General features: G+C 41.9%; 3 protein-coding genes across 5 annotated transcripts in view; 1 reads left to right on the plus strand and 2 right to left on the minus strand.

Annotated features, from left to right (window-relative positions):
• Positions 1-959, minus strand: part of LOC135094692 (uncharacterized) — a 199,737-nt gene extending 198,778 nt beyond the window's left edge. The window contains exon 1 of the mRNA XM_063995006.1: positions 524-959. Coding sequence (XP_063851076.1) covers positions 524-607 — 84 coding nt within the window. The 5' untranslated portion in view covers positions 608-959. The remainder of the gene's footprint in view (positions 1-523) is intronic.
• A 125-nt stretch (positions 960-1,084) lies between these two features.
• LOC135094688 (pre-piRNA 3'-exonuclease trimmer-like) lies at positions 1,085-15,653 on the plus strand. Of its 3 annotated transcripts, XM_063995003.1 has the most exons (14): positions 1,087-1,269; positions 2,321-2,411; positions 3,025-3,168; positions 3,745-3,852; positions 4,011-4,172; positions 4,431-4,622; positions 5,306-5,432; positions 5,777-5,890; positions 6,404-6,506; positions 7,253-7,352; positions 7,964-8,142; positions 8,495-8,593; positions 9,317-9,407; positions 15,347-15,653. In XM_063995003.1, exons 1-13 carry the CDS (start codon positions 1,139-1,141, stop codon positions 9,387-9,389), a joined length of 1,623 nt encoding a protein of 540 aa, XP_063851073.1. In that variant the 5' UTR covers positions 1,087-1,138; the 3' UTR covers positions 9,390-9,407; positions 15,347-15,653. The 3 variants fall into 3 exon arrangements, 2 of the variants coding, with proteins under 2 accessions (XP_063851073.1, XP_063851072.1); XM_063995002.1 differs by having other exon boundaries at positions 1,089-1,269; positions 9,317-15,653; XR_010263924.1 differs by lacking the exons at positions 9,317-9,407; positions 15,347-15,653 and having other exon boundaries at positions 1,085-1,269; positions 7,253-7,333.
• Positions 9,162-15,739, minus strand: part of LOC135094687 (glutamate--cysteine ligase catalytic subunit-like) — a 35,055-nt gene continuing 28,477 nt past the window's right edge. Inside the window, exons 7-11 of the mRNA XM_063995001.1 lie at positions 15,300-15,471; positions 14,290-14,487; positions 13,556-13,699; positions 12,713-12,894; positions 9,162-11,952 (exon numbers count right to left, since the gene is read on the minus strand). Coding sequence (XP_063851071.1) covers positions 11,763-11,952; positions 12,713-12,894; positions 13,556-13,699; positions 14,290-14,487; positions 15,300-15,471 — 886 coding nt within the window. The 3' untranslated portion in view covers positions 9,162-11,762. The remainder of the gene's footprint in view (positions 11,953-12,712; positions 12,895-13,555; positions 13,700-14,289; positions 14,488-15,299; positions 15,472-15,739) is intronic.

Below are 15,739 nucleotides of genomic sequence, written 5' to 3' on the forward strand. Positions count from 1 at the left end.
TTTATCTATCTATTCTAAGTTACTATTATATCTATTTTACTTCAATAAGCAAAAATATAAAAATGAATTAATAAAACTTACGATTAAAATTTCCGAACTGACTACCACCACCACCACCACCATCACGATTCCTCCATCACCTCTAACCAGCATTCCACATACCTAATCACCACCACCACCACCACCACCACTATCCCACAAACATCAGCTAACACCAAACTCTTGCACCAAAACATCAATTACAGCTATTAATTAATTTAGGTAGGCATGCGTAACGGCGCCTTAATGGGCAAAGAAAACGGGAAACACAAACAGTATTCCCATATTAACTGCCACCCTCCCCCCCCCAAACCCGACACTTGTTAAGAATAGATTTATTTCACACAACCAAAAAACATACACATCGTTATATATAAACTGCACATAAACATAGGCCTATTCGTATTATTGCCATCCCCTGTAGGCCTCAACACCCCGGTATAGGTCTAGAAAACGTAAAAATTAAATAGGCTCATTTTCTCACCTTCATAACAGTAGTTCCAGGTCTTGTTTTTGCTTCCTCTTCCGTTTTTCCCTGATTTTCTCTCTCCTCCTTTATTTCTTGCATCTTCCATTTCTTCTGCTTCCTCTCTGTTGGCTCCAAAAGTCGCTAGTCGAAGAAAATCAGGGTAAAAATGTTACGTACACTCGCTCTGCACTCGCTCAAGACAAAGGTTAAAATGTGGAGGTTGTGTGGAATTTGTACGGGTACTTGCGCCATAAGCATATTAAAGTATATATGTATAGCATGTCATTTTTTCTTCTTTCTTTTCTTTGTCGTCTTCTTTTTTTCTAGTATTTATTTTTTTCATGTTAATCAATTTATTGAATCAAATCTGTCATAATAAGGACCAACAAAAAAAAAAAAATGAATAGATCTTATCTGTTACGTCGTATTAGCAAAACACATGACCACTACTACCACCACCACCACCACCGCCACTAGCACATCAGATGAATTACTATAAATAAAAAAAAATGGAAACAAGAAAGAAAGGAAAAATAATAGATACTATAAAAAGAAAGAAAAATCTCGCCTCGTAGTCCCGTTAGTAAGACACAAACGCATCCACCACCATCACCAGAGCAGCCGGGAGGGATGGTGGACGTGACCAGCACAAACTTCGCCTCTCTCCTTCCCTCAGTAGTGGAGGAGGCGAAGTCATGCTGCTTCCTGGCCCTCGACACGGAATTCACGGGGCTGCTCGCTGATTCCGCCTTCAGGAACAAGTAAGGAACACTCATTAATATTTTTACTTGTGTTTCTTCAACTGTAATTATTTAGCCAGCTGATTTTTTTTACCATTCAAGAGTACGGTGATACTATTTAGACCTCCCCACTTTGACAGGACGTTACTCTGGCCACCATAAGTAACTACGCATGTATAGGAATTGCTGATGTTACATTTAAAGGAAAACAAGACAAAATAATGAGTTTCGGAGAATGTAACCGAACCCAACTTGTCCTGCCTTGACGTTCTTAACCTCGTGGACAAGATATCAATTAATTAAACTCAAGAGAGAAATAAGACGGCGAATAATAGTAATAATAAAAATAATAATGGTATGTTTTCCTCCGTGTGAATACAACTAAATATTAATGATTAACTCAATATTTCACAGCCCTAACTCGTCCAGATTTACTCTAACCTAACCACCAGGACAAAATATCAGTGAATTAACACCTGCAGAGGATTAAAAACTGCTTAGATTTTCAAGATGTAATATTCTTGTGTGTCTTGGAGTATTTAGAGGAAAATAAGCAAAGAAAAAATAAGAGAAAATTGGGGAAAAACTGTAATATTCATCTCTGTTCAAATAGCTGGAAAAAAAATAGTAAAGAAAAACTAGAGAAAAATGTAGAAAAATAGTAAAATTGTCTTCTCAAATAGCCTTTTTTTTTTTTTTTTTTTTTTTTGTAGAAAGGACACTGGCCAAGGGCAACAAAAATCCAATAAAAAAAATGCCCACTGAAATGCCAGTCCCATAAAAGGGTCAAAGCAGTGGTCAAAAATTGATGAATAAGTGTCTTGAAACAAAAGAAAATGGGAAAAAATACTTGAATTATCCTCAGCTCATATAGTCAAAAAAAAATAGTGAAGAAAACAAAAGAAAATGGAGAAAAATAGTTGAATTATCCTTTGCTCAGTCAGAAAAATAAAGAAAAACAAAAGAAAATGAGAAAATACTTGAATTATCCTCATCTCATATAGACAAATACTAACAAGAGGCACAGATTTAATTTCCTATCCCTAACTTACACAAATCTTCCCATCCACAGTCTATTCGATGACGGGCCGCAGCGTTACCACAAGCTGAGTGCCAACCTACGTCGCTTCTCTGTGGTGCAGCTCGGTCTGGCACTCTTCACTGTAGGTGCCACTCCCCCCTTGGCACTCAGCTCCCTTGGTCACTATTTAAAGATTGGTCATGATGTGAACTGTGGTTAACTACTTAGAGAAATGGAGTGTATGAGATTAGCCACAAACTACCCATGAGAGAGAGAGAGAGAGAGAGAGAGAGAGAGAGAGAGAGAGAGAGAGAGAGAGAGAGAGAGAGAGAGAGAGAGAGAGAGAGAGAGAGTAGCTAGTGTGAAAGGCAGGACTATTGACAAGCTTCTCCACAGACCAGTCATTTGTTGTTGTTGTTTGTTATCAGGGAGTGGAAATAAATAAGTGTAATTAGTTATAGGTGGACAGTAAAAGAGTAAACCTGTTGATTATTGGTACATCTTTTCTTAATTACTAATCATTTTGAGACATTGTTACTTGTTCTACAGCCATCTCCAATCTTTAAAATGCATAGAAACTGTAAAATCTATTCTTTTCATCACCAACTTTCTTGTAGATACATATAAAGACTTCATTCATTACTTCTGCCACTATTAATTGTTTTATATAGTAGTGAAACAGTTAACCAAGACAGGAATAATTAAACCTTAGCTGTTATCTATTCATGAGTACCCCCACTGTTCTCTATCCCCAGGGTGTTCCAGATAAAAATGCATACAGTGTTACCAGCTATAATTTCTACCTGCGGCCTCACTCCTGTGGCTCCAGTGATCCCATCATTGCCTGCCAGACCTCCAGCCTTGAGTTTTTACAGAGATTTAACTTTGATTTTAACAAGGTGAAGAAGCAAGGATGTGATGTGTTGGATATGTTTGTGTGTTTGTGTTGGTGTGTTTATTTAATTTTTATGTACAGGGTTTCAGTTAATTTTTTTTTTTTTTTTTTTTTTTTTTTTTTGTATGTTATTTATGTTTTAATTTAGTTTTTCCTTCAGTTTATTTATATATTTCTTCCCTTTATCACTCCTACTTCATTTCAGGTATCTGTCATATTGCCTATATTTTTTCTGTTTTTTGCTTCTTTTCATGCACACTTCCTGCCTCTGTCACCTCTTCTTTTAATATATTCCAAGTATCTGCTGTCATCTCATCTATATTTCTCCAGGTTTTTTTTTTTTATCACCTATTCTTTTAATCCATTCCAAGTATTTATCATATCTATATTTATCCCATTTTTCTTCAGTTCATATACATTCCTTGCCTCTGTCACCTCTTCCAGTGTGTTCCAAGTACTTATATTTCTATTTATTCTTTTTATGCATCATTCAAACCTCAGTCAAATTTCCAAAAGCTAATATTTTCAAGTTTCTGCTTCATTCATCACACTGACTTGCCTTTTCATCTCCCTCCACCAGTGGCTTTACGAAGGTGTGCCGCACATGAACTGTGATGAAATAGACGACCTCCGAGGGGAATTAACAGCCCTCTTCAGCGGAAAGAAAGCATCCTATATGTCTTATGAGGTATGGGGTTGGAAATAGATCGTCATTATCATCATCATTGCTGTTGTTATTTTCATCAGTGTTGTCATCATCATCACTTAACCTGCAGAAGTATTGCCTTACTGGAAATATTGTCATTATCATCATCATTATTTCCATCTTTATCACTTTTCCGGCAGGTAGAGAGATACTTCCGCAGCGTGGGTGAGTGGATGGTCACAGCACAGGATGGGGAAACACACAGCATTGGTGGAGTGCAGGACATCCACTCTCAGGCGATGCTTCTGGCCGCCCTGCACACCTCCTTCTCCGAGCTGTGGGCCACACTGCAGGACGGCCTGGTGGGTGTGTGGGACTGGTATTGGTCTGCCTTGCCTGTGTGGGGCTGGGATGGGACTGTTTATAAATATTACTTAAATTTACAGATACATATGAGATAACTAGATGTGTTTCCTGACCACAACACAGCACAGGCCAAGCTACACTGACTCATGAAGACAAACAACTCACAATTAGAAAATACTGGAAGCTGCAAGAAGCCGTCAGGCCTATATTTGGCAGTCCCTTTACCACTAGACTCTTAATTTCTCCACTGTCAGGTTGTGGTGGAAAAAGTGTCAAGCAGTGAGAGAGCAAGACTGGAGGCAGAGGACCCAAGCCGCAGCCAGTTAATAGAGGCAATCATTGAGAGAAACAAGGGATTTACAAGTCTCTTCCAGCTCCTCGTTCAACTCAATAAACCAGTTGTCCTTCATAATGGCTTGCTGGATCTTCTGCTGATATATAAACAGGTTCGCTTAACTCTTATATCTTGTTCTGGGTCTTGTTTTGCATTCAGTGGGAGTTACTGGGGTTTTCAAGGGTTTTTGTCAGTTTTATTGCTAGTTTAATGGGCTCCAGTGGCATTTAATGGAGCTTTTAAGGGTGTTTTCGTATCTATTGATGGTGTAACTGGTCTAATGGAAGGTAATTATTTTTTCAAGGGTGTTTTCATGATTCCAGTGATTGTTTAACAGGTTGTCGTGGAAGTTACTGGGTTTTAACAGGTTGTCGTGGAAGTTATTGGGTTTTAACAGGTTGTCGTGGAAGTTATTGGGTTTTATCAGGTTGTCGTGGAAGTTATTGGGTTTTATCAGGTTGTCGTGGAAGTTATTGGGTTTTAACAGGTTGTCGTGGAAGTTATTGGGTTTTAACAGGTTGTCGTAGAAGTTATTGGGTTTTAACAGGTTGTCGTGGAAGTTATTGGGTTTTCTGTGGCATTTCCATGATTTTATCCGTGGTTATTGGGGTTTTCAAGGAGATCCTCTTGCATTCTCACCTTTTTCACCGAGCACCAAAGGTCAGAGGTCAAAGCTTGGAAGCCATCATTGCTCTCCACACGGTCTTCATGTTTTTCTGTCCACAAAGAGTCCCTGTCTCTCCACATTGTCCATCCACTCCCCTCTCTATCCTCTATCCTCCCTCGTCATTTCAGTTCCACAAGAGGCTGCCAAGTTCCTACGACCACTTCAAGTCCGAGGTGCACCAACTGTTTCCCTTCATGTACGACACCAAGTTTGTGGCCGAGGAGCTCAAGTATAAGTACAGGGATGACATTTTTGGTGAGAGAGAGAGAGAGAGAGTTTTGTATGTGGTGTCAGTGAGTTTGCATGTTATTTGTCAGAGTAAAAGTTTTAAAGTGCAAAGTTAAGTTTTAGTAATTCTTGTTTTGGATTAATTAAAGTGAGAGTTTCTTTAGTGCTTTGTTAGGTTAGTCTTAGTGCTTGTTCTGAATGCAGTGTGTTTGTGGCAGTGTTTATGGCATCACCTCTACAGAAACAGTCTCAGCTTTAAGACTTATTAGTGAAACAGTTTAACCATTTTGCACGTACTGCATTAGTGGCAGTGTTGGTCTTTCATCACATCTTTAGATAAACTAATTTATTATCATATGTTCAATTTGCAGTGAGTCGAGCCTTGAGCAAAACAAACCTTGGGGACCTGACCACCGCCCTGCGAGGGGACCTGCCTGTCACGTACCTGCCCAAGCTGCACCACACACCACCAGACAACAAGTATAGTGAGTGTTGAGGGGCAGGCAGGAACCACTCAGCTACAGACAAGTATGGTAGTGTTGAGGGGCAGGCAGGAACCATTCACCTACATATAATGATGCATCTATTTTAACCACACTAAGAAACAAAATAATATGTACATTTATAAGTAATTTTCCTCTGTAGCCTGATCAATGTTATGTCATATTTTAATCACCACACTAGGAATAATCATATGTTTTGTAAGTAAAGAGTAGATGTATATAATTATGAAACTCCAGGTACAGTTGCAGGTATGAGGCTTCCTTTTATCTCCCTTCACACCTCTCCCTTTTGGTGGCAGTAAGTGTGGGAGAGGTGATGACAACAATAGCACTTTCTCATCAGCTGTTCCTCTCCTTTTCCTAGTATGGGAGGGAGTGAATGATAATAGCACTGTGTTTCACCTTATTGTGTCCCCTTGTTAGTGCCAGTAAATGTGGGAGGTAATGATGGTAATAATCACAATAATAATGACAATAATAACTATGTTTCACCAGCGCGGGAGGGAGCGACACTGCACGAGGCAGGCTATGATGCATTGTTGACGGGTTTCTGCTTTCTGCGCATGTGTCACTTGTCAGCCATGGTGCAGCTCCCCCAGTACGTTGCCTCAGGGCTCATGGTCCTTTTCCTCTCACTAATATGTTCACCTCACTAATGCAAGAGTTAATTATCTGTCCACCTCAGAAATGCAAGAGTTATTCAGTATCTTCTCTTTGTGTTTGCTTCAGTATATTCTATCACTATTCTGTCCTCACTAATGCAAGAGTTAATTATCTGTCTGTCTCAGTAAAAGTTAATTATCTGTCCACTTTAGTAATGCAAGAGTTATCCAGTACCTTCTCTTTGCGTTTGATTTCTCGCATCCTATCACTACTCTGTCCGCTTAGTAATGTCTGTCTCAGTAATGCAAGAGTTAATTATCTGTCCACCTCTGTAATGCAAGAGTTATTCAGCATCTTCTCTTTGTGTTTGTTTTCTTGTGTTCTGTCATTATTCTGTCCACCTCACTAAGGCATAGAACTTTTCACCTAAGTAATGCAAGAGTTATTCAGTATCTTCACTTTTATCCTTTTCATGGTAAACTGCATTTCTTTTTGTTTGTTTCCTCCTACTGCATCATTATTCTGTCCACCTCACTAATGCAAGATTTATTTATTTCTCCATTTCACTAATGCAAGAATTAATCGTCTGTCCACCTCACTAATGCAAGATCTCCCACCATAGCATTAAGCCACATCACTCTGTACAAATAAGAAGCACAACACTTGATAGACTAGCCATATCAAGCCAAACCCTGAACACCTCTTTGGTCACGATCCCTAATGCACCACCAACTTTCCCAGGATGCAGCACCACCGCCCACTGAGTCCCCGGGAGCACCTGTCCACCCTGAGGCAGTACGCTAACAAGATACACTTGCAGAGGTCAGCCGTTCCCTTCATGGTACATCACCTCCTATGCTTCTTGGTCTTGTTAACTCATACACTGCCAGGCATTAACTGTGATCTTTTATAATTCTTTTGTTATTTGGGTTACTGGTGCTGCAATATTTCAGTCATTACTAGGAATGAAGTGAATATATTTTGTAAGTTAAGACAGGGATAAGATTGTGTTTTGAGTATGTGTCTTAAGTGTGTGTTTTGAGTGTGTGTCGAGTGCGTGTTTTGAGTGTGTGTTTTGAGTGTGGGTCTTGAGTGTGTGGTGCTTTGTCTGAACCATCTGCATCTCAGTGGGCCTTGTTTTCTTGCTCTTTTGCTGTCCTTGCCCAGTGACTTACGTAAAAAAAATGCATTAACCCTTTACCTGTTATTGGGCATCTCTCCTTAATTTTTAGCCATACTGAGGTATCTTTCCTTGTTCTATAGTCACCTCCAAACATTGTACTGGTTAAAAGTTTTAAAATCCTTTCTTTAATTCCCTTCTTTCTTGTCAAAATCTTTTCTTTTTAATCCCCTTCTTTCTTGTAGGTGCTTGTACAGATTTCATATATTGCATTTTGTGTTGTGAATCGTTACACAATGCAGTTAAAGTGTCAAAGTACTCATTATCTGCAGTCCCTGGATGGCACAGACCCGAGGAGCAAGCGTCCTCCGTGGCTGGTGGTGCAGGGGCGGGGCAGGGGAGTAAGGGCATCACCGGGCCTGGTCTCGGCAGCCCTGGCTAAGTATGGACAGTTGGACGTGCAGCCACTGAACAACAACTCTGTGCTTGTGGCCACATCTTCCTGGAGGAGGTGAGTGGTGGTGGTGGTGGTGGTGGTGGCAGTCTAGTCCTACATACACTCACAAGATCATTATGCCCTGTCTCCTATTAATGTATTTACATAGTTGTATTTACCACCATTAGATAAATACATGAATACAAGGCAGTGCATAATGACTCAAATCCTGTGAATGTATAGATATACACATACAAATACACACAAAACAAGACACCGTGTGAATTAGTCTTGTAAAACTATATACTAATAGATAAATGCACACACACACACACATACACACTTCATCATTTACACAAAGGAGGTTTGTGATAATAGTATTGGTGATGTTGGTGGTGCAGCTTCTAGCCACTAACAAGCCATGCAGTGTTTCAGAGATCCTGGCAAACCTGTCGTCCGAGGGTCCCCTCAAGGCACAGGTCTACACTAGGCTGAGGCACTCCACCCTTGGTCGCAGCGTTGTGTGGTGAGTGGCAGGTGGGGAGTGCTGGTGGTTCATGTTGAGATGCTCCACCTCCACCAGCACCTTTTTGCATGTACTTTGTGTGACAGATGATGATTGCAGAGGAAGACAAAGATATGGCAACAAGGGACTGCATACATTGACTACTTTACTGATGCATTTACTCAAAAAAGTGTCGGAGTTGTAGGTATTTGGAAGATCAGTGGGAAGACCAAAGACCTGGAGGTGTGTGGAGAAAGGTGAAGACTGGTTATGAGAGGGCGTGTGAAGGTTTCCACACCAAGAAACATTACTTGGAAACAGTTTGCAAACATCTAGAAACTTAAGCCAATGTTTCCTGGTGTGGACAGGCTGTAAGAGTCAGGATGAGTCATGTGGCTGCAAGGCTACAAGTGATGCCTGTGCTGGAGTATAAGATTGTAGGGAATAGATAAGAGTGAAGGGAATGAATAGGAATGTGTAGAGATCCTTTTCCACCAGTCATTCCTTAAGGAGGCCCAGGCAGCAGAGTAAATGAGTGGAATATTTGCTTGAGGCTCCACACCATGTAAGGGTCATGAAAACAATTCTCAGGTGTTGACATGCTCAGTATATTGTTCTGATATATTAAATATGGATTGTATTAAATATGGATTGGTAAAAGCAGAAGACTCATCAGACACAAGACACCCAGTAGAGCACAGCCTGCTGCAGAGTGTTTGTCCTCATTGGTCTCCATTACCACAGGTCCAGCGCCGTGCTGTCAACAGGACTCTGTGCCTGGCTGGTCTATCGGTCCTTCAGGAAGTCTTCCCCTTGACACCACCAATGGATAGAGGTACACTGTAGTACTACAATTAGAAAAGTCATACATTTGTTTTTTTGCACAAACACTTGGCCGTGATACAGACGTAGTGCTTCCCATCCCTACATGGTCACCTTAACAAGACTGCATCACCATCACTTCCAGCTCACATTTTGTTTTGTACTTCTCATCAATCTGCTTCCAATTCATCCTATCACATTGCACAGAACCCCTTGCTTCCCGTCACTCCCGAGGGACGGGGCACACTCAGAACCCGGGAGTGCACCAAGAGGCAGCAGACGGTCACATTAGGGCAGATTTCCTTAGTTTATAATTGAGGGGCAATTTTATTCATGCAAGACCAGACTGAGGGATGGCAGCCGTGGTGAGCCACGTGGCGGTGGCCTGCAGCAAGTGAGCCGCCCAGACGTGACTGTTGCTGCCGCGACTCCGTGAGGAAGCAGGAAGGTTGATAACGCTATGTTGCTGCTTAAAGCAATTGAACTGTTGTTTAACAACAGCTAACAAGTAACTTATAATTTAGTCCACCATTTCTTGCCTCAGGGACAAAGTGTGTGAGCAAAACGTGTCCGGCACAACAGGCCGAGGGTTCCTCACTGATTACAATTTAAACCATGCTTGCTTGTTCTTGTTGTTTTAAATTTCTACTAGTACAATACTAAGATTCCTGAGTAATGCTAGTTTTACATACATGCTTGTTACTGTATGTCACCAGTTAGTGAATAATAGTAGACACTATTCCTAGTAGATGATGGAGGTAACTACCTCAAAGATTAACTTTTCATATGTAAATATTCTTGGGAGATTATTGAAGCAGAATCAGATACAGGCTCTTCTGCACAACAAACAAGGTTACTGCCATACTCGCCAAGGCAAAGATTCCTGCCGATCCCAAATATTATGCCACTTACAAAATTTGGTCTTATAAATCTGTACTCTGAGCAGAGGCAAGAATTATGCAAATAGGTATTTGAATTTGTCTCCAAGTGTGGCAGCTGCTGCACTACAGTGATGGCACTCATGCTGGTGTCTTGGCCAGTTCTCCAGGCTCAAAAAGCGAAGGGACGCGAGGAGCAGGATGCCCCACCATCACCAGCCCGGCAGTGTTTGTGTGGGGCATCCTGACACGGCTGACTCATCTGGGACCCCTCAGAGTCAGTGCAAGACACACTGCATGGTGCCACACTCATAACAAGTCCCTAGGTTACATCTGTCAGTGCAAACCTTACTGCTAAGTGTGGTATTGAAATGTTGAAGGTCCCCTGTGCCACGCAGGACAACACACTACAGGTCTCCCATCAACCACTCCTAGGCCCCCTCATCTACTTCCTCCATGGCTTACTATCACTGACACCTAAGTCTTGTGGTGGCACAGGTCTTGTCCTGGCACCCATTCCTGCCCTGGCTCAGCTCTCGCTAGCAACAGTGATGCAGCACCACTGCCCGGCATGTCTCCCCTCGCTGGTGCCATCCTGGCTGTGCTGCTGCCCGGCACTCAGTGCCTTCTGTGCAGGAATCTCTTTGCTGTGACACCAAGGTACCTTCTTGAACATGTTTTAAATACTTGTTGGATGGACGTGGTTGTCTTCAACATTCAGTGTATGCCTGCTGAGGGCCTCCTCCCCAAAGACAGCCACAAAGATAATTTTTCCAACTCAAAAGACAGCTTCAAATAATTCTCATCTCAATACCATGTTTATTTTTCATAAAAACGTAACAAGTGCCAAACAAATAAGTGTAATTAAGGTCGCCGTCACCTCTGAGATCATCGAGCTCAAGACCGAGGCAGGAGCAGGTCGGCTTGTCAACAACTGTGCCAGTTGTCACACCACAAGTGTTCAAAACTTGAAGAATATGCATTGAAAAGTCCCATAATGAATTATAATAGCAAAGGTTTCCCATGCTGTGCAAATCTCTATCTATCACCTTACAGTTCTGCTGCACAAAGTATGAAGTCACGTCAACAGTGTGATTGAAAATTGCAAAGTTTTGCACTGGAAAATTTAGGCAAGATCCTGTATGTCGGTTCACACCACTCTTACATTCTGTGATGGTGATGATTAAAAAAATCAGTGAACAGACAGTGAACTTCAAAAAGTCTCTCCTATAAGTCAAACCAGAAAATGCTGTGCAGCTCAGAGGAAATGAATACAGTGCTGCAGAGCAGTGGTGGTGGTCTGCCAGCTCAAATAATCTGTGGTCCCTTGCCCAAGTAGCTCCCCTCATAATGCCTCTCAGGTGCAACGTGGCGCCGCCACGCCTAGTGGTGCAGTGCTGCTGCTGCTGCTTAGGTAACAGTGAGTAGACCCCGTGGTGGCCGCTTGCCCCCCCACACCCCGTCAGTGTTGTGCCGCGCCGTGCCACCCTTCACTCGGCGTTGCGCGGCGCCATGCAGGTCATCTGGATGATCTTCTTCATGGCCTTGGGAATGTCCTCCGACGTCTTGGTCTTGGGGATGCCGCCCAGCAGCTCCTGACACTCCCGCTTGCCCTGAGTGATCTCGCTGCACGCCACAATCAGGTCATAGTTGATGCCCTCACTCACCACAGAGTCTTGCCTGGGGGAGCACAGGAAGTGTCTTAGTTCATCACTTATTGTAAGAAAGGTGCAGCACAACAGGCATCCAGTTACTCACTCACTGGAACAAGCCACTGGTACACTAACCAACATTCAAAAATGCTTTACTCTCTCACCACGACTATTTATTTTCAAAGGCCACAGAGATTATCAGACAGGTTCTTAAGAGTATTTCACTATTAATAATGTAGAAATCTTGTCAGTCTGTCACTATAACCATTTAAACACCCTTAAAAATGTCAAATTTGACATCTACTAGAGCCTTTTGAAAGTAATGAAGGTGGAGTCAGATATGTTTCAGAATATGGTCCAATATCCTACTTTATTTGATGTTCCAGCCCCTTATCATGTTAATGACTGCAATATACAGGACTAAAACATCAGCAGTGCACAAAGGGAGCAGAGACTAATGTAATGTAGAGACATGTGAGGAATGTGTGTGTGAAGAGAGGGAGAGAGTGAGCGACTAGTTTGTAAACATACTGTGGGGGTCATCCTGTGGGTCTGTAGAGAGAGAGAGAGAGAGAGAGAGAGAGAGAGAGAGAGAGAGAGAGAGAGAGAGAGATGCAACTCCTAAAACAAACCAATCATGCAATCTTACATATTTTCTCGCATTCCCTCATCAGATTTATTCCCCTGCAAGTCACAAACACCTCTACACCTCCTTACACTTGTACACCCACTCAATGACCTCAGCATGCACACACACACACACACACTCCCTCAACACCAACACTCACTTATACTCAGGGTGTGAAGTGACATAGTTCCTGATCCAGGCAGCAGTAGTCATTGCTGTGCCTGCCGCCCGTGCACTAATGAAATTTAAATACTGGCCGATAGTGCAGGCGGTGTCGGCGTCCATGTCCAGAGCTCCAAGATACTGACGCACCAGGGGAATCAGGCCCACAAACTCGTCCCCCTGAAATGTTTTGGTTGAGTGGGAGGTCGTCATGATGTGACTGATCAGGGTAGGATGAGAAGTAATGGGCTTGAGTTTGGTGTATTTGAAAAGAGGAAATAACTAGTTTGTTAGGCAGGTTTCATACAGGGACAGGGTTTCATCATACAAGTTTTATAGTTTGTTAGACAGGTTTCATACAAGGACTGCCATATGTAGGCCTGATGGCTTCTGGTAACTTCCCTTGTTTGCTCATGTTGTTCAGACTATCTTCTACATCCCAACTGACTGTCTTTAATTTCTCATCCACTGCAATGTTGTATCTGTTCCTCTTACTGTCTTCTACAAAGGTTCAGTAGCAAAGGCCTGTATTCAGAAAGACTGTTCTCTTACCATCACTATTTTTCAAGATCACAGAGATGATTAAGTAGGTTCTTAAGTGTTTCTTTTGTATGTATGTAGAAATCCCATTATTCTGTCACTACAACCATAAAAACACCCTTAAAAATCCATGTCATCTTAACTAGACCCTTCTAAATGTAGTGGAGATGCCAGGATGTGAATGCAGAGCCAATGTGGAGATTAGAGTAGATCTATTTATGGATATTGGTAGGGCGTTCAAAATGATCAATACCAAAAAGTACCAATGGGCATTTAGACTCCACAACACTGAGCCTCGTACCTTCCCGTTGATGATCTCACTGACAGTCATCTGGCTGGTGTCGTCGCCCTTGTCACAGTCCCTGGAGAACACGTCCCGCCTGAACCACAGCTTCTGGTCCAGCACTGCATTGCGTTTCTGGCAGTTCTGCATGTTTTCATCAACCTGGCGGGTGGCATTTGGGAGTAAGCCTTTTGCGAACTGGTACTGAATTGGGCTTCCCCGGTTCCCCCCGCCCCCACCCCTCCGAATTTTGTTGCCCATTGCCAGTGACCCTCTTGTATAAAAAAAAAAACTGACCACTATTATTCATCATTAATTATTTTGTCTACCATCCTCAACTCTTCACTATTATCATTAATCATTTTGTCAACCATCCTTATTTTACTAGTTAAGACTCCTCATTTATCATTTATTCCATCAGCATCACTCATCATTAATTCATTTTGTCTACCCTCCTTATTTCACTGAGCTGGACTCCTAATTCACTTCAGCATTCAAGCCATTACCTTTACATAACAGGCTCATTCTTCTTCCCACATCTTTTCTTAACCTTTGAAAGACTACATCCAAGCTTTGCAAATAAGTAAACATGTTATCTTAGTACAATTTCCTAGTAACTCACAATATAATATTCTCACCATCACTAGCAGTCAGTCACACCATCACTAGTTAGTCCCTGGTGACAATAAAATATTCTCACCATCACTAGCAGTCACACCATCACCATCAAAATACACCAATGCTTTCCTTACCTTTGAGATTGGGATTAACATGTTCAGCTTGAAGGTAAGTATGGCTCGGGTCAGCAGCACAATGAACACACCAAAGGCTGCGTTCTCAAAATCAGTCAGCTGAACCTCGCATGGTCTGAACTCAACCCGCCAGCCAATGTTGCTGTTGATTGGAGGAACCTTGAACCTCATGCTCTGCCAGTTTGTACTCTGGATGTTCTGTGGAAAAGACAATTGTACAGTTTTAGTTTGTTTTCCTAACCTGGCAAGTCTCAAGTTAGTGGGGGGCAAAATTACACTAAAGCAAATGTTTTCTTTCCTCAGTGATACAAAACTTGATATTTCCAGATTTATTTCATGTATTTCCAGATTTATTTGAGTTGTTTTGTAAGCTTCTTTGTTTTACTTGTCTTCCAATGAGTAAGGAGACAATTCCAGCAAACTTTTTCCTCAATGATACAAACTAAACTTAATAATATTTCAAGATCTATTTCATTTGTTTTGGAAGTTCTCATTTGTGTTTCAATGAGTCTGATTAGAAGTGGTTTATGGGTGAAATTAATTTTGGGAATCTGTAAAGGAAAGATCTAATAAGAGCACTGAAAGGCAAGACATGAGTGGCACAGTACAGCTGCATCCCCCTTTGGAGTTGTCAGCGAGAATTAGTGCATATGGTAAAGATGACATTTGTTGCGCACAACAAATAAACATGAAAACTGTGATGAGGCTGGGCAGGTTTATGGTTCTTTATCTGACACTTTACTATACAAGTCATATATATCAGTATATTAAGAAAATGTCTAAAATTCTCTTGGAGCAAGTTTGTGGATTCATTACCCAAAACTTTCATTTACAGACTCAAACATTTCACTTCCCCTTACAATTTTTGCTGTGAGGTTCTCAACTGTATGTTTGCTGCTGAAATGATTATTTATGGCAATTGTGCATGACTAGAGTGCCTGCAGCAGCATTGTGTCATGGTGTGGGTGTGTCGGCAGGCCGTGGCAGCCCTTGGTGGCCTGGCGCCTCACCTCGAAGTGGTCCATCTCCCTAACATCATCCTGGTGGATTCTTTCAGAGAAGAGAGAGATGGAGTCCCTGATGAAGAGGTGCGAGATGTGCAGGGCCATCTGCTCATCCACCTTGCTGTCCAGCAGCTTCTGTTCAATCTTCTTGTCGTACACCAGAGGAATGTCGTTGTACCTGCAGTGGGTGTTGGAACAGCGTGAGGACTTGCTGCTGCATCATGGCACTGGCTTGCTGAACTACACCACGAGTTTTGTTTCACAAGCAGTGTAACACCAGTGTTGTTGTGCAGCAATGAAGAAGTCTGTGATGGTACTGTACATAAAATTTCACACCTTTAATAAAATTTTGATACAGAATTTTGGATATATGACATCATATCACACCTAAACTTTGCCAGGGCTTGAACTTAACGTAACCGAGACTAGCACAGGTTCCCTACACA

Source organism: Scylla paramamosain, chromosome 46, assembly GCF_035594125.1.
Source record: "Scylla paramamosain isolate STU-SP2022 chromosome 46, ASM3559412v1, whole genome shotgun sequence".
In the NCBI taxonomy this organism is placed as follows: Eukaryota; Metazoa; Arthropoda; class Malacostraca; order Decapoda; family Portunidae; genus Scylla; species Scylla paramamosain.

Bases quoted from the DNA above. Each gene is read 5' to 3' on its own strand.
- LOC135094688 (XM_063995003.1), top strand. From the start codon at position 1,139: ATGGTGGACGTGACCAGCACAAACTTCGCCTCTCTCCTTCCCTCAGTA. The intron at 3,169-3,744 runs GTGAAGAAGCAA...TCCCTCCACCAG, and splicing joins TTAACTTTGATTTTAACAAG to TGGCTTTACGAAGGTGTGCC. The intron at 7,353-7,963 runs GTACATCACCTC...CATTATCTGCAG, and splicing joins GGTCAGCCGTTCCCTTCATG to TCCCTGGATGGCACAGACCC.